The sequence below is a fragment of the Vombatus ursinus genome, unplaced genomic scaffold, assembly GCF_900497805.2.
Source record: "Vombatus ursinus unplaced genomic scaffold, bare-nosed wombat genome assembly UNPS02014894.1, whole genome shotgun sequence".
In the NCBI taxonomy this organism is placed as follows: Eukaryota; Metazoa; Chordata; class Mammalia; order Diprotodontia; family Vombatidae; genus Vombatus; species Vombatus ursinus.
The window spans coordinates 3,999,682-4,016,046 of NW_020954672.1; the positions used below are offsets into that span (position 1 = coordinate 3,999,682).

At 54.2% G+C, this 16,365-nt stretch overlaps 1 protein-coding gene across 2 annotated transcripts in view; it reads right to left on the bottom strand.

Moving 5' to 3' along the window:
* Positions 1-271: 271 nt before the first annotated feature.
* The window catches only part of ZFHX2 (zinc finger homeobox 2), a 28,685-nt gene continuing 12,591 nt past the window's right edge, over positions 272-16,365 (bottom strand). For both annotated transcript variants that reach the window (XM_027842989.1, XM_027842990.1), the window contains exons 2-10: positions 13,168-15,260; positions 12,419-12,933; positions 11,707-11,947; positions 9,957-10,031; positions 8,978-9,036; positions 6,702-6,902; positions 6,137-6,263; positions 2,519-5,989; positions 272-2,196 (exon numbers count right to left, since the gene is read on the bottom strand). In XM_027842989.1, coding sequence (XP_027698790.1) covers positions 1,247-2,196; positions 2,519-5,989; positions 6,137-6,263; positions 6,702-6,902; positions 8,978-9,036; positions 9,957-10,031; positions 11,707-11,947; positions 12,419-12,933; positions 13,168-15,211 — 7,683 coding nt within the window. In that variant the 5' untranslated portion in view covers positions 15,212-15,260 and the 3' untranslated portion in view covers positions 272-1,246. The remainder of the gene's footprint in view (positions 2,197-2,518; positions 5,990-6,136; positions 6,264-6,701; positions 6,903-8,977; positions 9,037-9,956; positions 10,032-11,706; positions 11,948-12,418; positions 12,934-13,167; positions 15,261-16,365) is intronic.

Consider the following 16,365-nt stretch of genomic DNA (forward strand, 5'->3'; position numbering starts at 1 on the left):
GGAGGCGAAAAGATAGGGTGACATTATTCTCAGTCCCATGAGGCGCTTAACAACCATTTCAGGGGCTAAAAACCATTTGTTCTTCCAAAGAAATGGGGAGGTTTAAAAAACAACCCTTAACACAAGAGGATTTTTAAAATCTAAAGAACCAAAACATTGACACAAACAGGAAAAACCAATTTGTTTGGTGGAAGGGTTTTCTGTTGGGTTTTTTTCTGTGTTTTTCAAGTTTATTATTTTTCTTTAGTTCATTCCTCTGGTCTCTCCATCTCTCTCTCTCGTGCGTACGCTCTCTCTTGCTCTCTCTTTTTTGGTTGTGTGTGTGTCTCAGTTTTTTAAAGAACTTTGGATTTGCCGTTGGTGGGCGGCACCGGGTCCCGGAGGCTGGGCCCAATGGTAGCAGGCCTGGGACCAGGGGCTGGCCCACGGCTGCTGAGAGGATCTCTGTGTTTAAAGCCTTTGAGAATAAGTTACTGCAGTTCTGGGGTGTAGGAAGGAGAAGGGCACAGGGGCTCCTGGCAGCGGCTTCCTCAAGAGTCCAGGCTACGTAGGTTCCCCTGCTGGAGAGGGAGGGGAAACAGGGGAGTAGGGAACCCCTCTTCCTGCCCCACCTCGTTTGGTTAGAATTCCAAGGCTCCCTACCCATCCTGGGCCCCAACGATGGGGGCTGGCCAGTTGGAAGCTTGGAAAGTTTGTGACTGGTGTAGCGCTCTGGACGAAGGAGGCAGGAGAGGGGAGAGGAGACTGGTATATATTTTTTTCCTTCCCCCTTCGTCCTCTTGGGTTTTCTTTCTCTCTTTTTGGCGTTTCTCAGTCAGTAGCACAGTACCGGAGGACTTGAGTTGGATAGGTGCATGTGACTGGGGACATAGTAGGGAAGAAGCAGGAGGCCTTTGGAGACCACGAGAATGTTGGGGAAGGCAGGACGTGAGGATGGAAGGTGTGTGTATGTGTATATATGTGGGGAGGCAGGCTGTGTAAGTGTACGTGTAAGAATCGGGGTGGATAGGGGTATGTTTGTAGGGAGTCTAGGAGCCAGGTTATGTGTCTGTGTTGGGGGAGGAGGCAGGACACTGCTGGAGGTGGGGTGTGTGAAGCCCACTGAGGGTTGAAGTCTGGAGACTCCCCCAGGATGGGCAGAGCCGTGGGGCATGGGTGGGGGGTTTGAGCTCCCACCAGGAACCCCGTGGGGTATGCAGGAAGAGCTGAAGAGCCCTTCTCTCTTCCCCTATCTTGGTTTCTCTGTTTATAAAGCTAGAAGTGTAGAGGTAGAAGTAGTTTTTGGGTTGGAGTCCGTGTGAGGTAATCTTGCTTCCTCTTTGGCAAAAGCCGTGGCGTTGGTGACAGGCTGGCCTCCTGGGGGTGGAGGAGGGGCCGCCTTGCGCCGGTGCGCTGAGGAGCGCAGATGTGCTGCCAGGGCCTCCCGCCCGCTCAGCAGCACCTCACACGCCAGGCAGTGGTAGGTACAGATGGGTACTCGGAGAGGAGGGGGCACACCAGCCCCGGGACCCCTTCCAAAGAAGCAGAAGGACCTCTGGTGGGCAGCAGCAGGTGCCTCCCCCTCAAATGCCATCTTGCACTGGCAGCACAGATAGCGGTGGGTCACATCCACGGTGGAAATGCCAGTGGTACCCGCTAGCAATTCATCAGCTTCCCCGGGATCACCCTCACTGGGGAGGTGCAGCTCTGGTGGCTTCAGGGGAGCTGTGGCCGCAGGCTCAGGGGGCTGGGGTGGTGGCTGGAGGAGGGCATTGGGGAGCAGCCCAATGAGGGTCTGAGGTATCACGGGGTTCATTGGGAATAGCCCCTTTTTCATACCATAGAGCTGCTGGAAGTAGGCCCCTTGAAGCTGTGGACCAAAGACGGCTGGGGGGGCAGCCCCCCCTGCTGTTGGCAGGGGGAAGGGCAGAAACTGGCCCCCTAGTAGGGTGGGTACTGTGGCCTTCAGTGCCTTGAGGTTCTTGAGGGCGTCAGTAGAGGAAGTGGTGACCCCAGCGGCAGCACACTTACGCTCACTGGGGATGTCATCCCCTGAAGGTTCAGCAAGAGGCCCTGGAACAGGGTCCACTGCAGTGGAGTTGGTCTGATCTGTTCTCTGAGGTAAGGGGCGGGCTGGACTGGGCTGGACAACTGTAGTAGCCGGCAAAACAGAGGCGGCTGCAGCGAGACTGATGAGGCCCGAAGAAGCCGCAGGGCCTGGGAAGAAGAGAAGGGGTTAAGCAAGGAGACAGAGCAGGCCACTGATGGAGGGCCCCCCTAATGGTGGTGTCTCCTTCCCCACCAGAATCCCAATTTGCCACTGGCCTCTAGTGTGCCCTACCATCACTCCCCATGGAACCAGTGAGTTACATTTCCCCTCTGCCCCAGAAACAGGATCAAAGGAAGAGTACAAAACAGGGTAGAGGTAGGAAGGGAAGCCCAGAGGGAAAGGGAGCAGACAGATGGAGGAGAAAGAGGGCACTTTGGAAGGGGCTGAGGTTTCTGACAAAAGGCAGTCATCCCCTTCCTCCCCACTTACCTGAATTGAAGGGGGCTAAGCTGCTCAGTGGGGGTTGAGCCAGAGCAGGACCAGATAGGAGCACAGGGGCCAGTCGAGGCAGAGTGCTGGCAGCCCCTAGGGGGAGCGTGGCAGTCGTGGTGGGTGGAGGGGCCTTAGGGACCAGGGGAGCCTCAGGGGCAGGAGCCAAGTCATAGCACTTGCTTTCACTCTTGAGCTGGGCCCTGACGGCCTCCTTCAGCTTGGCCAGATGCTGACGGGAGAACAGATGGCCCCGGCAGGAGACATAGAAATCATACTTGACATCGCAGTAGGGGCAGTCAGTTCGGGGAGCTCCCATGGGGCCTTCACTGCTGCTGCCTCCCCCACCTCCTCCCACCCCTTGCAATTTGGCCTTCTTTTCCTTGGCACGGGCATTCTGGAACCACACCTGGATAACTCTCTTTGGAAGCCCAATCTCTTCTCCGAGCACTTCACACTCCTGCATGGTTGGAGTGCGGTAGGCCTCATAGCAGGCCTTCATGATCTTCAGCTGCAGGCTGCTCATCTGGGTCCGGTAGCGCCGCTGTCCTAGACCGTCGGGGGTCCCAGCCCCACCTCCAGCCCCGCTGCCACCCCCACCCCCAGCACCAGGTGATTCTGGCTCAGCCAGGCTGGAAGCAGATGAGTCACTCAGGTCCCCTCCTGATGGGCTGCAGACCTCACTCTCTGGAGATGCCTTGAGTGGCTCCTCTGGCACCTCTTCCTCAGGAGGTGGGGGAGGCAGTGGGGGTGTTGGGGTGGCACTGGCCTCCTTAGCTTCTTTGCCAGGTGGTAGAAAGGATGCAGGGCCAGCAGTGGGAGAGGCTGTTGCATAGGGGGCAGTGGGTGCTTCTCGCTTGGAGACTTCCTTTCCTACTCCATCTTCCACTTTGCCCATTAAGAGGCCAAATTTTGTGAAGGGGACAGGGGTTGGTGGGGCAGAGGTCTTGATGACTGGGCTGGACACACTTCCAGGAGTGCTTCGAAACTGACCCTTCCGCTCCCGGGCTCTGGTGTTCTGGAACCAAACTTGCACCACCCGCTTCTTGAGCCCCACCTCCTCAGAGATGCAGTCCAGCATCTTGCGGGTCGGGTTGGAGTCCTGCATATACCAGCGGTACAAGATCTCCAGCTGTTCAGGCAGGATGGTAGTACGTAGACGCTTGTCTCGAGGTGGCTCGCCCTCCCCGGGTCCCCCAGCCTCACTTCCTGTTGGTGACAGGCTGCCTTCTTCATGCTTGCGTTTGAGAGGAGGCCCTGAGGCTGGTGGGGGCCCTGGCACCAAGGGGCCACGCTCACCAAACACTAACAGGGGCAGGTCCAAGAGGTGTGGAGGGGCACCAGGGGGCACTGGTGGCACAAAATGGAGTCTTTGGTGGCTGCTCAGGAGGTCCTGGCTGGCAAAAGCAGCAGCACACTGGTCGCAGGTGTGGGCTGGGCAGGGGGAGGCTGGGGCTGTCCCCTCTGTCTCTCTTTCTGCTGGCTTGGCGGTCTCTGCCGGGCAGAGTTCTTCTCCCTCTGGAGATCCTGGTGCTGGAGCCTCCAGGCCAGCCGGGGGTTCTGGGGCCTGCTCTTCCTCTGGTTCTTCTTCCTCGGCCGCGTCTTCTTCTTCTTCTTCCCCCTCTTCCTCCTCTTCCGGTGGCTGGTCATCGTAGCATTTCTTGAGGTGCCGAACCAGCTCAAAGATGCAAGAGAAGGTAGTATGGCAGCGTTTGCAGGCTGAGGATCCTGCCCCTGCTCCCATGGCTGTCACTGGACCCCCATCCCCTGCGTGCTTTCGGGCTTTCTGCCGAGCGTTCTGGAACCACACCACCACCACGCGACTGGCCAAGCCCAAGAGCCCTGCCAGCCGCTCCACTTCCCCATCTTTGGGATAGGCACTGGTCTCAAAGAAGGACTGCAGGGCCTGGGACTGGAATTCAGTGAATTTTGTGCGGGAGAAGCGGCGGCCTGTAGGAGCAGGTGGGGGAAGAGGACTCTTCCCACAGTCTTCCTCCTCTTGGGGCCAGCGTCCTCCTGGCCGGAGGTGCTCCTCAGTGGGCTGGCTGCCCCCAGCCTCAGGTTCGGACACCAGGAAGGGTGGGCAGAGCGGGGGAACAGGTGGGTCCACAGGACCGTCTGAAAGCTTGGGAGGTTCTGCTGGGGGTGGATACAGGCTGTCATAGCTCTTTCGAAACTGAGCAGCATAGCGGCTGAGGGCTTCAAAGGGCAGGAAGCGACGATGGACGTGTTCCTCGTGGGTCTTGAGGATAAGCATGTTGGAGAAGAGCTTCCCACAGGCTCCACAAGCCAGCTTGTCCCCGCTCCCCAGGGCCTCAGGAGGGGGTGGGGTTGGGGGTGGCGGTGCTGGCTGCTTCCCCTCGTTGTACTGGATCACAAGCTCAAAGCCAAAGTTCTCCAGCAGGGCCTTGGCCGCTGTCCGGGCCGCGTCGTTGGGAGGCTGGCAGGGTGGGGAGGAAGGCCCTGCCTCACTTCTCTCCTCGGCCACCGGGGGCTGCTCTCGTTCCCGCTCCGCTGGCTCAGCCTTGGGGGGGGGTGGTGGGGGTGGGGGGGTGGTGGGTGGCAGTGATAGCACAGGGGTGGGCCCTGCCAGTGCCAACTTGGGCCCCACCTTGAGGTCATGCAGGTAGAAGGGCAGGAGCAACTGCTGTTGCTGGAGCTTGAGCAGAGACTCGGGTACGAGGGGGAACGGGGGCAGCACTGGGGGAGTGAAAAGAGGGGCTGGGAAACGGTGTAGGTCTAAGGGTGGTGGTGGTGGGGACAGGAAGGGCAGCCCGGAAACCAAGCTGCCTGGCTCAGATGGCTTCTTCTCTGTGCCCCCCACCCCATCAGGCTCAGCCTCCTTGGACTCTTCCTGGCTCCTCTCTGGTCCCTCAGCCTTGGCATCAGCCTTGGCTCCCCGGGACCGAGTCTGGTGCAGGACTGATCGCATGTGAATCTCCAGGGTGGAGCTCTGGTTGTAGGAGACGCGGCAGACAGTGCACTTGAAGGGTTTGTCTGTGGCAGCGGCAGCCGTTGGGGGCGCACCACCTTCCCCTCTGGCTGGGGCCAAGGGGTCGATGGCAGCTTTCTTCATCTTATGCAGATGGGAGACAGAGTTGTAATGTACTAGGAGGATGTTCTTCTGGGTGAAAGACTCCTTGCATACTGTGCACTTGTAGGGCCGGGCAGGATCTAAGAACTTGTCTAGAGCAAAGTTGGTGGTCTTACGGTAGGACAGGGGATGTCGGGCATCAGCAGGGGCTGGCTCTGCTGGGCGAGACTCCCCTGTGGGTCCATCTTCCTCTTCTACTGTAGGCATTGTGGGGGATGCTTCTTCAGTCTGGGGGTCAGGCTGAGGGAGTGGGGAAGGGGCCGGAGAAAGGGGCTTTTCAGGGCTTGTCAGAGGTTTGTCAGGGGCCTCAGCTGAAGGTGGAGGAGGCTCTGGTAGAGGGTCTGGACTGACTTCTGGGATCAGGTTGGGACCTTCTCCTAAGGAAGGAGAGAAGTGGATTAGGGTAGACCGAGGGCTACATCAGCCCCCAACTCTAGTCTCCTTAATCTTATCTCCTCAATTCATATACCCTTGACCTCCTCCCCCTACCAACTATCCCCCAAACTCGCTGCTTTTTCCCTTACCCGCTGCCGAGTCTCCAGTGGATACTGGTTCAGTTCCAGGAGTCGGGGGTTCAGGGCTATCCCCTATGGGACTGAGACTGGTCCCAGGCAGCACTTTGGTCAAAAAGGTCATTCCCACAGTTGTGGCCTAAAAAGGAAAGAGTCCAGATAGTTCCAACCCTTCCACCCAAGACTCCTGCCTGCCTCCCATTACCAGAGGGTCAGCCTCCCCTCTAGTGCCTGCCCAGTTCCTGCCTTGGCCAGGGCCCTTCATCTGGTTTGTTTTCTACCCCTAATGCAGAACTGGCCTCAAAATCTATGGTCAGTCAGGGCAGATGCTGATTTTTCATTTCAATGGTAAGATGAAATATGCAAGCAGGGGAGGGGGAAAATGTGGCCCCCCAGGCCAGAAAAAGAGAAGGATGAGCTTGCTAATTAACTAATTACTATAGAGGGAAAGGTGAGGCATGTTATTACCCTCCCCATCCCAGCACCCCAGAATGCCTCCTTTTCCCCTTCCTGCATGGCAGTGTTAGGGGTGGAAAAGAAGGCACTGGACTCCCAGGGGTTCTTGCCTGGCACTCACCACCAGAAGTAGTTTTTCCACACATTCAGGTACTACATTGTGCAGGTGGCTAAGGTGGAAGTGAAGACCAGAACGTCCCACCAGCTGCTCCTGGCACAGTGGACACCGGTACTTGGGCTGCACGGCGTGCTGGGATATGGTGTGGGCTTGTACTTGCTCATTGGCAGGGCTGATAAAGCTGCAGTATGGACAGCAGTACACCTGGGTGGATGGATAGGTGAGTGGGAAGGGCATAAGGAAGGAGAGAATACACTGCTGGGCTCCTTCCTCTGTGAAAAAGCTAACCTGAAGGCAGGAGTTCTCACGCCCTGAGAACACCTGGGCTAATAAACCTAGAACCTCAGAGCCCTTTGGGGTGAATCACTGAGAGAGCTTTATGAGCTTATGAGAAAACCTTACAGGAAGATATCACAAAAAACCTTCAGCCCACACCTCTCCAGGGGCTCAGGGAACTGGCACCTCCCTGCTCCTTCCCTGGGGGCAGGGACTGAGGCCTGCTTTAAGCTGCAGACTCTCCTTCCCTCTTTGTTTGCCCTCTCTTCCTGCTACTCCTCCATACTCTACTTTCCTGTTGCTCTCGTCCTTCTCTTATTTCCTTTCTTCTAGGTTTATCTTCCTCTTTCCATCTCCCTCTGCCCCCCAGCAAGTCCCCTTCCCCCTGGCCTGACAGCCCCACTTAATCTGGATTTTTCCCCTTATTCCCAGCCTACGCCTACACCTTCCTCTCTTTTTCCCTTCCTGGCTCTGGCCTTTCTCCTCTTAGGCCCTATGGGCATTTTCCCAACCCAGAAGCATGGCCTACCCCTGCCCATTGTCCTTTCAGCACTTGCTGCAGTCAGAGTTGTTTTAGGAGGAGGCCATACCTGCCTGTTTCGGAGCCCACTCATCCTCCCTCGTATCGGCTCAGCTCCCACTCTTTCTTTTCCTTCTTCCCTTTTTTTTTTTTTTGTAAACAAACACCACAGCTCCCCCAGTGGCCAGTGGCCCAGGCCTGGTCTCCTCCCTCTGGCTCAGGTCCCCCCTTCCATCCATTCCTCCCCCTCTGAAGGGGCGTGGAAAGGGGAGTGGAAATGGAGGTGATGGAAGAGAGGGTGAGAGCTCTGTATGTATGGTTTGTACGATGAAGCAGCGAGAGATTCCTCTCTCTCATTTTCTGTCATCAAAGTGTCTAGCACTGTACTAGGCACTAGGTCTCCATTCTCTGTATCAGGCCTGTGCTCCCAAAGCTTGGGCCTACCTCTGCTCATACAGCTCAGAACTCATCACTTGGGTTATTTGCTTTTTGGTGACGGGGAAGTGGTTGGCAGATGCCTCAAGGGAAAGGCACAAGTAGGTGGAGAGACCTTGAGCCAACTACTCGTTCTCACCGCACCGAACCCAGATTAAGAAGGCCAGGGATTGGACCTGCTGGACACAGCAAAAGTGACCACAACAATGCATCTGTTGTTGCTACCCCTGCCCTGGGATATAGCAGTCACCACTTTGGGGGGCCTGACTGCTCTGGGAAGCTAGAGAGCTGTTTAAAATTTAGATTTGTCCAGATTCAAATTGGAGAAATGGCAGCTTTGTTCCTCATGTTCCCTCTTTTACTTCTGGAATCAAGAGAAGCCATATTAAATATATAGCCCCCAAAGCCTCCCGATGCCTGCCTCCATTCCCTGGGGCTCCTCCTGCCTCTCCCTCCCCAGGAAGTAGAGAAAAGTGATGCCTGGACAATACCTGAAGAGAGACTGTAGCCTTCAGGGCCCCAAGACTGTGATCCCAGGACTTTTCCCTTGAGGCTGGGAATCCCTTTCCCTCAGCCTCTGGTAGCTCTTCTCCCCTTCATTCCCCCTCCCTGCCTGCTTTTTTCTCCCCTTCCCCCTCTTCCCCCACCTCCTCCTGAATCCCAGGTCAGCTTCTCATAGACTTTCTCTCTCGAGCTATCTCCACCTTTTCCCTCTCATCTCGCTTTACTCTTTCACATCTAAGGCCATTATAACTCTTTAAATTTTTCTCTGGCTGTGGCTGAATAAAAGCAGTTGATCTTATGCTGTATGGGAGAGGAGTTTGTAAACTAAAGTCTTATGTAAATGTTAGCTAGTATTATTGTATGTGAACATATTAAGGGAAATAAAACCACTGATTTAAAGAGTGTGAGTCTGTTCTTGGCCTATAATTCCTTTTCTGTAGAATTCTATACAGATTAGAATTTCTCCTTCTGCCTTTTCAATCATATAATTCCCTAATAAAGCCACCTTCCCCACCAGACCCTTCCCAGTCATCCCAATTCTGACCACAGTCTGGTTGGTATTGTCCCCCGAAGGGCCAGTCCTATTTTCTGCCTCTTCAGAAGCTGAGGATTGAAGGAAAAGAGGTTCAGAATGAGTGTGGGAAACCCAGTTTATTTTATTTATCTTTTTTTCATCTCTTCCCACCACCTTCAGGATTAGTGTAGTACAGAAGAGAAGGGTAAGGAGAAGAGAATAAGCATTTATATAACACCTATGTGCCAGGCCCTGTGCTAAGCACTTTACAAATATTATTAGGGCAGCTAGGTGGCACAGTGGATAGAGCACCGGCCCTGAAGTCAGCAGTACCTGAGTTCAAATCTGGCCTCAGAAACATAACACTCACTAGCTGTGTGATTCTGGGCAAGTCACTTAACCCCAATTGCCTCACTAAAAAAAAAAACCAAAAACAAAAAAAGAAACCAAAACAACTATTATCTCATTTGATTTCTCAAAGAGAAACACCTCTGCATGCACACACACATTCTCTCTCTCTCTCTCTCTCTCTCCCATCCATCCCTACCCCTGAATGTATAGCAGGACCTCTTTTAGCACTGCCTCCTTCCCTAGAAATGACTGTTACGGAGGCTGCTGGAATGTCTCCAGTAGAGACATGTTCATATTTGTGAAAGTAGGCTACAGATGGCCAAATCAAATTAGAGTCAGGGGCCATACAGAACATGTCTCTTTTTGCTCAGGCCAAGGGAGGATTCAGGATCCAAAGGGGAGAAATGGCAAAACCTCAACAAGCCTGCCAGACTGAGGCGTACCGTCATACAACACAGCCTTCTCTTGTTCACCCCAAACCCAGTATCCCTCCCTTCGACTAACTTCTTGGCTCTTCCCTCTTAAGGTGGTCTTTCCCTTCAAGGTCCAGAAGCCTCCTCCAGAGGGATCAGCTACTGTACAGCTTTGAGATTGTCCTGGTTGTGAGACTTGTGGGAGGAGGGGTGATTTGGGAGAGAGGAAGGCATGAGCAACTCACCTAGTGGTGGGGCTTTGTTCTGAGTGTTTTTCTCTGCAATGGGTGGCTCCATATGGGCAGTAATAGGACCTTTCCCTGTACAGGGGTAGGAGAGAAAAACCAACTTAATGAGATGGCAAGGGTCAAGTGAGAAAAGGGGAGGGAAAAGAAAGGAGGAATAAATTGGACAAGCTTGGGACAAACCAATAGGCAAATAATGTCAAAGTGGTTAGGAAAATGGAAGAATCATATCAAGTAGAAAAAGTGTGAGGACTGGGAAGGGATGAAGAAGAATCACAGAACTTTAGAGTAGGAAAATCACTTAATCTAACCCCCTCCTTTTATGGATAAGAAAACTGAAGATAAGAAAAGTGACTTTAGTACAATAGAAAGAGGATAAGAAAGGGAAAGGATGGATGGATTCAGCACCTGCCCCTGACACTAATTGTGTGATTACAGGTAAGTTTCCTTCCTTGCCTGTCCTCTGTTTCCTCATATAGAAGAGCCCACACTATCTCCCTCACAAGGTACTCTGTACACCCTTACAGTTTATATAAATGGGAGTTGCTGTGATTCCCCAAGGCCACATGGCTCATCAGTAGCAGAGCCAGGCCTGAAGTTTAAGCCTTCTGACTCTTCCCCATTCTAATGATGTAGCCCGTGGGGGGGACGGGGGACACGGGACATTGGATTGGGCAAAGAACTGTGGAAAGGCCGAGGTTCTCAGATGGGGTGATTTCAGGAAGTAGCAGATAGAAAACAGAAAGCAGGGGATGCTGGGCCTAGAGAGGAGATTACCACGAGAGAAAGAATTGACAGACGTGTAGGAATTTATTTTCGTTGGCGGCCTAATTAAAGTGTTAAAGTTCCTTAACTCCATTCAGCCCTGCGCCAAGATCGTTAGCTATTGATCCGAGCCCCTCCGGCACTTAACTCCAGCCAGCATATTGGCAATTCAATTAGCACCAGTCAATGCAGCCTGTTCCCTGGTTCCTGCTGCCAGCGCCCTTGCCCATCTTTGTCTCTGGAGAGCCAGCACCCACGGCCCTCCTGATCTCATCTTCCTTTCATTTAGCTTGTGGTCTATGGCCCCTATCTTAACTGTCGGCCCATCCTATATGAGGCTGAGGACACAGGAGGACACCACTCAAGGCCCTGAACCTGGCCAAAAGGCAGGGGGAGATTCTGGAAAGCTTGTATGTAAGCCTCTTCCTCTACCAGGATTGTGGGGATCAGAGGCCCAATGTGTGTCCCTTCCCTACAGCTCCCATTACCCCCAGTAAACCATTAAACTTTTTCCATCCCTTTCTCCTCCCTCATTAGGTCCAGCCCACTCCCCCCAACTCCTCCCCTAGTGCTGCTAGGAAACTCACTTCCTGTTACAAGTGAGAAAGTGTTTCTGCTGCAATTCCTCGACTCTTGGCCCTCCACCTAGCAACCCCACAGCCCTCTCTCCCTTTATGTCCTACCTCCTGTGCCTTTTGTCATCCCTTAGTGCTCCCTACTTGCGAGCCTCCATTGTTTTCATGTTCCCATTCTTTCCCCTGAGCCCTTCTTGCCTCCTTTGTCTATAATTCCTTTTATCTTCTTGCTTCCTGTTCCACAACCTTCCATCCTCCTTGCCCCACCACACACCTATTCCCTCGCCTTGCCACCCGGGCTTCTCTCTTACCTCCATAAGAACACCTAGTCCCTATCCCAAATAGGCAGTGCCCCACCCTTTCTCTTCCTCTGTTCACAGCCCCTGCTCCCCATCCCCACTCATCCTTACCAGGAGTTCTGGGCTGGCCGTGGCTGAAGCACAGGATGCTCTGAAGGGCTGAGATTCCTTCCTCAGCTACACGGCCGCTCTGCAGCAGCTGAAGTCGTCGCTGGGCCTGGGCATCTCGGTGGGCAGATGCCCGAAGGTGTTGCAACAGAGCCAATCGGGAAGGCGTCTCCCATGCACACAGAAGACATCGGTAAAGTCCCAATTCCACTCCTGTCTCTGCCCCTTCCATCTCCAGCAGGAACTGGAAGGAAAGGAAACAGTTTAGGCCTTGAAGATAAGCACCAAATCCTAATGTCCTCCCTTGCCCACCCTCAAAGGAAGGCCCTTCTCTAGCTCCAATCCCCCTTTCTAGCCCCTCTCAAGACCTCTCTAGCGAAAACTCTCCCCTTCCCTGGATTCTGCCCTTGTTTTTTCAATCCCTTCTTTTTCCATTTTGTGGCCACCGCCTTTATCTTTCCCTTCTCTCTCCCATCCACAGCTCCATCCTTCCTTGATTCCACTGTTTTCTAGTCTCCCAGCCTAGGTCCTCACTTGAATGTTTACCTGCTTGTATCCCTAGCCTCTCTCTATGTCTGATCATTTTCTCCCACCCTGTACCTCTTCATCTTCTTTCCTCACACCTCTGTCCACTTAACTTCAGCCCCCCACTTCCCTCATTCTTTGCTCTGGGATTGTCATTGTGTTTCCCTCTCCTCCTTCCCCCACTCCTAACCTTGTAGACTTGGCTGTTCTCCTCATGTGTACCACCCCGGGTGTGGAGCTGCATTTTCTCCTTGCTGTTAGACTCAAAGTCACAAAGGTTACAGCGAAGATGTAGGGGAGAGACTGGCCCATAGGGAGCACCCTCCCCCAAAGGGGGGACTGGGGCAGGAGCACCCCCACCGCCCTCCCTCAGGTGGGCCACTAGCTGGTACTTTTGGGCATGCTTGTCGGTCTTGAGATGGAGCTGGAAGTTGGCCTTGAGCTGTGTGCCATAGCAGCAGAGTTTGCAGCGATGAGTGTCTCCAGCCACTTCCTTCCACTCAGCTTCAGGGAGGCTTCGGCCCAGGGTGCAGTGGTACAGCAGCAGCTCTAGGCTGTCTGTGCTGAAAGCCTGGCACACCAGGCATCGGAACACTTTCAGCGATGGGTCGTCATCTGGTGGGGGTGATGTGGGCAGGCCATCCATGCTGGGCCCCAAGAGCTGGCTTGGGGGAAGGCGGGGTTCCGGGGAAAGGCTGCCAGGGGCTAGAGAACAGGGAGAAGCAGGCAGGTCAGGGGAAGCAATGGGCTTGTACTAGGCTAGAAACTGGATTAATGTGAGCATGAAGGTGACACCAGAAAAGGGGAAGATGACAACTGGGAAGAGAAGAAGGGGCAGGGAGGTTGGAAAATGATGGAAGTGTTTAGAGAGTAGGAAAGGAGAGATGGAGAGATGGGGAAAAGGAAAAAAAAATAGGGAACCAAATAGGGGAATCTTACCAGGAGTGGGGAATTTCCGGGCAGGTGGCCCCAGGTGATGAAAGCCATTGAGGAGTAGCTGGGCCTCCAAGGGTTTGTCTGGCCTCAGCCCTGGGCCAGGCAAAGGGGCTGGTGGCTGGCCTAGTCCCTGTGGCCCATAGTACTGGAACAGCTCAGAGGAGTTGGCAGGGGTCGCTCCAGGAGGTGGGGGGGGGCCTGGTCCCACCAACCCAGGAGGCAGCCCCAGAGGCAGCCCCTGATGCAGCAGCAGAACGTTCTGCATGTGCTTCTCTGAGGTCATATGGATGCGAAGATTCCTAGAAATGTTGGTTTCATAGCTGCATACCTTGCACTGCCAGGAAGACTTGGCCTTGGGCTCCTTTTCCCCAGTTGGGGCTGGAAGTGCTGCCTCGGTGGGACTCCCCTGACCTCCTGGGCCAGCCTGAAAACCCTGGAGGTTGGCCAAGTGCTTATCAGACTGCATGTGGATGCTGAGATTCCCCTTTGTGGTGGTGGAGTAGTTGCAGACCTCGCATCGATAGGGCTTATAGCCACAGTTGTAGCTCTCGCCCCTCGCAAGGCGGGGGTGTGCCCCTCCTGCACTGCAGTAGCTGCAGTGACTGTTGTTCTCTGGGTGTTTCTCCCTCATGTGAACATCAAGGGTCTGCTGGTACTTATAGTGCCAGTTGCACTTGGGACACTTGAGTGTCTTACAGGAATTTCGAGAGTGTAGCAGGGACATGTGGCTGGAGAGACTGAGACCCTGGAAGGCCGGTGGGGCTGGGGCATAGTCATCAGCCAGCCGATAGGGCCGGGGTGGGTCATTGGGATCTTCAGGTGAGTCAGCCCGGGCCAGGAGAGCCCCCCCATCTTTGGGGGAGGGTGAACTTTGGTTGAGTGGGGCACAAAGTCCCCCATCCTCCTCTTGCCCCTCAGGGAACCAATCTGGCCCTGCCTCGCCTGCTGCCACTGGCGATTCTTTGGCTTGGGTTGGGTTGGGGTCCCAGGCAGTTGGGGTGGCAGGTGGGGAAGGTGGGCTGGGGACCATGTCTTCCTCAAGGGGCAGTGGAGGGCCCTGGTTTCCTGCCTCAGGGGGGCTGTCCCCATCCTGGGCTACATTCACCATTCCACCCACTGCTCCACTGCTGAGGGGTGCGGAGGGCAGGGGGCCAGGAGAGATTTTTGGTTCCAGAAAACTGACAAGCACTGTGGACCCCTCTTTCCCCTCTTGTATTACAGCTGGGCAGCCTGGCAGGCTCTGGTGCTGAACTGGGGCCAGCTTTACCCCATGGGACTGAGCATGAGCCACAAAAGCTTTGGGCCCACTGAACCCCAGGCGGCACAGCAAGCAGAGCCAGAAGAGCTCCCTGTGGTCTCCATTCCCACTCCCTATGGGGCCATCTTTGGGATCTCTGGGGGGGAGTGGGGCTGGCCGGTAGCTCCGGAAGGCTCCATCCCCTCCCTCGCAGGCAGCCGGAGGTGGCGCTGAGGTATTATGGGGCAGAATTTGGTCAGAAGAGCTAAAGCCTTGAATTCGGTCAAAACCGTGTTGGACGTGGAGGACAGTGAGGTGAGTGGGCGATGGGCAGACTCGGAGGGGCAGGCTGGACTCTTCCTCAGTCCCTGACTCACCCCAGGGGAAGCCCTTTGGTAACAGGAGCTCACTGTTGCCAGAGAGAGGCAGTTCAGCCAGGAGATAGGTGGCACCATCTTCGGTGAAGAGCAAGTGGTCACTCAGGTCCTGGGGAGGGGGCCCTGCTTCTTCCTCCTGTATTTCATCCTCCTCCTCCTCCTCTGCTCCAAGCTCCTTTGGTGGGACTAGGCCACAGCCTGGTTCCAGTGGATGCTCCCTGGTCTCCTTTGGTGGGACTAGGCCACAGCCTGGCTCAAGCTGGTGCCCCCCAGGCTCTGAGGGCCTCATGCTGTCACTGGTGGCAGCAGTGGGGGGATCTTTGGTGGCAGGTTCGAAGGATGTGCCAGAGGAAGGGTCCTGAGGCGGGGACGGGGCATTATGACCAGGGGTAGAGGTGTTGCTAGCAGTGGAATGTGAGTTAAGGGTGGCCATGGCAGACGGAGGAGCACTGGGGGGTCATCTCAGCGTGACAGCCAGCACCCTGAAAGAAAGATGAGAGGTTTTGGTGAGGGACAGGATGTAGATAGAAAAGATGAGAGAACATGGAAGTGAGATAGATGGGGGAAGACACATATCTGTCTGTATTTAGATCTTATTTTTGAGAAAGAGCCTCAGGATATTTTACATTATCAGAGCTCATTTCCCCAGGCTGGACCTCCTACAATATACCTAGGGTTGGCATCCTGTGGTCTACTCACCAAAGACAGAACATGGGCTGATTTCCATTGGTATTCAAACCACTACCATCTCCCCAGGGCTTATGAGAGCTACTATAGGTCCTGAGAATTAATGGCAGAAACTTACTCGATTTTAAGTCAAAAGCTTATCAGCTCCAGGCTCTAGCTACCTCTGACCTCTAGGGAAAAAAAAAAAAAGAAGGGGGGTATCTTCTTGCCATATCACTCATAAAAGTGACAAACTGAAATTTCTACTATCTTGGGGGATGACTCCCTGCCCCCCCCCAGCCCAGGATCAAGGAAAGGGAATCCCACTGAGATACCTCGGACCAGATCAGCAAAGTCCTGGTCTAGTATTACTTATACCCTGTCACAAGTTCACCAGCAGGGCAAATTTCTTTTCCCATTACCAACATATTGAGCTTCCCCTTATGTTCTCAGCATTTCAAAAATTCTATATTAACTTTTTCCAACTCTAGATTATTGGTGATTCCAAACTCTTGAACCTTTAGTATCCAGAGCGAAGCCAGAGAGACCCCAAGCCAGACATGTTTCAGAATGAAGAAGAAAGATGGTAAGAAGAAATTTGCCAGGGGATACTAGAACTACAAAAATTCTTTACTTCCTTAGACAACTAACCTTCACCTCTCAAACTCCTAGATTGGGGATGAGATCTTAGGTATGGTCCTTTTTGGACCCTATCCTCCCACACTTTTTTGGGTGGGGCAAGGAGGGGTGTTTTCTCCTGTTCTTGGTAGAGGGGAGGCAGCCAGGTGTGACATCAGGGACATTAAGGAGTTCTGAATAGGGCTGGATTAGCATGCTAATGAATATGCAAATAAGCACCTAGGAAAGGCAGAGTATGGGGAGGGGAGGAGGCAAGGGCAGGGAGGGAAAAAAGGAGACCAT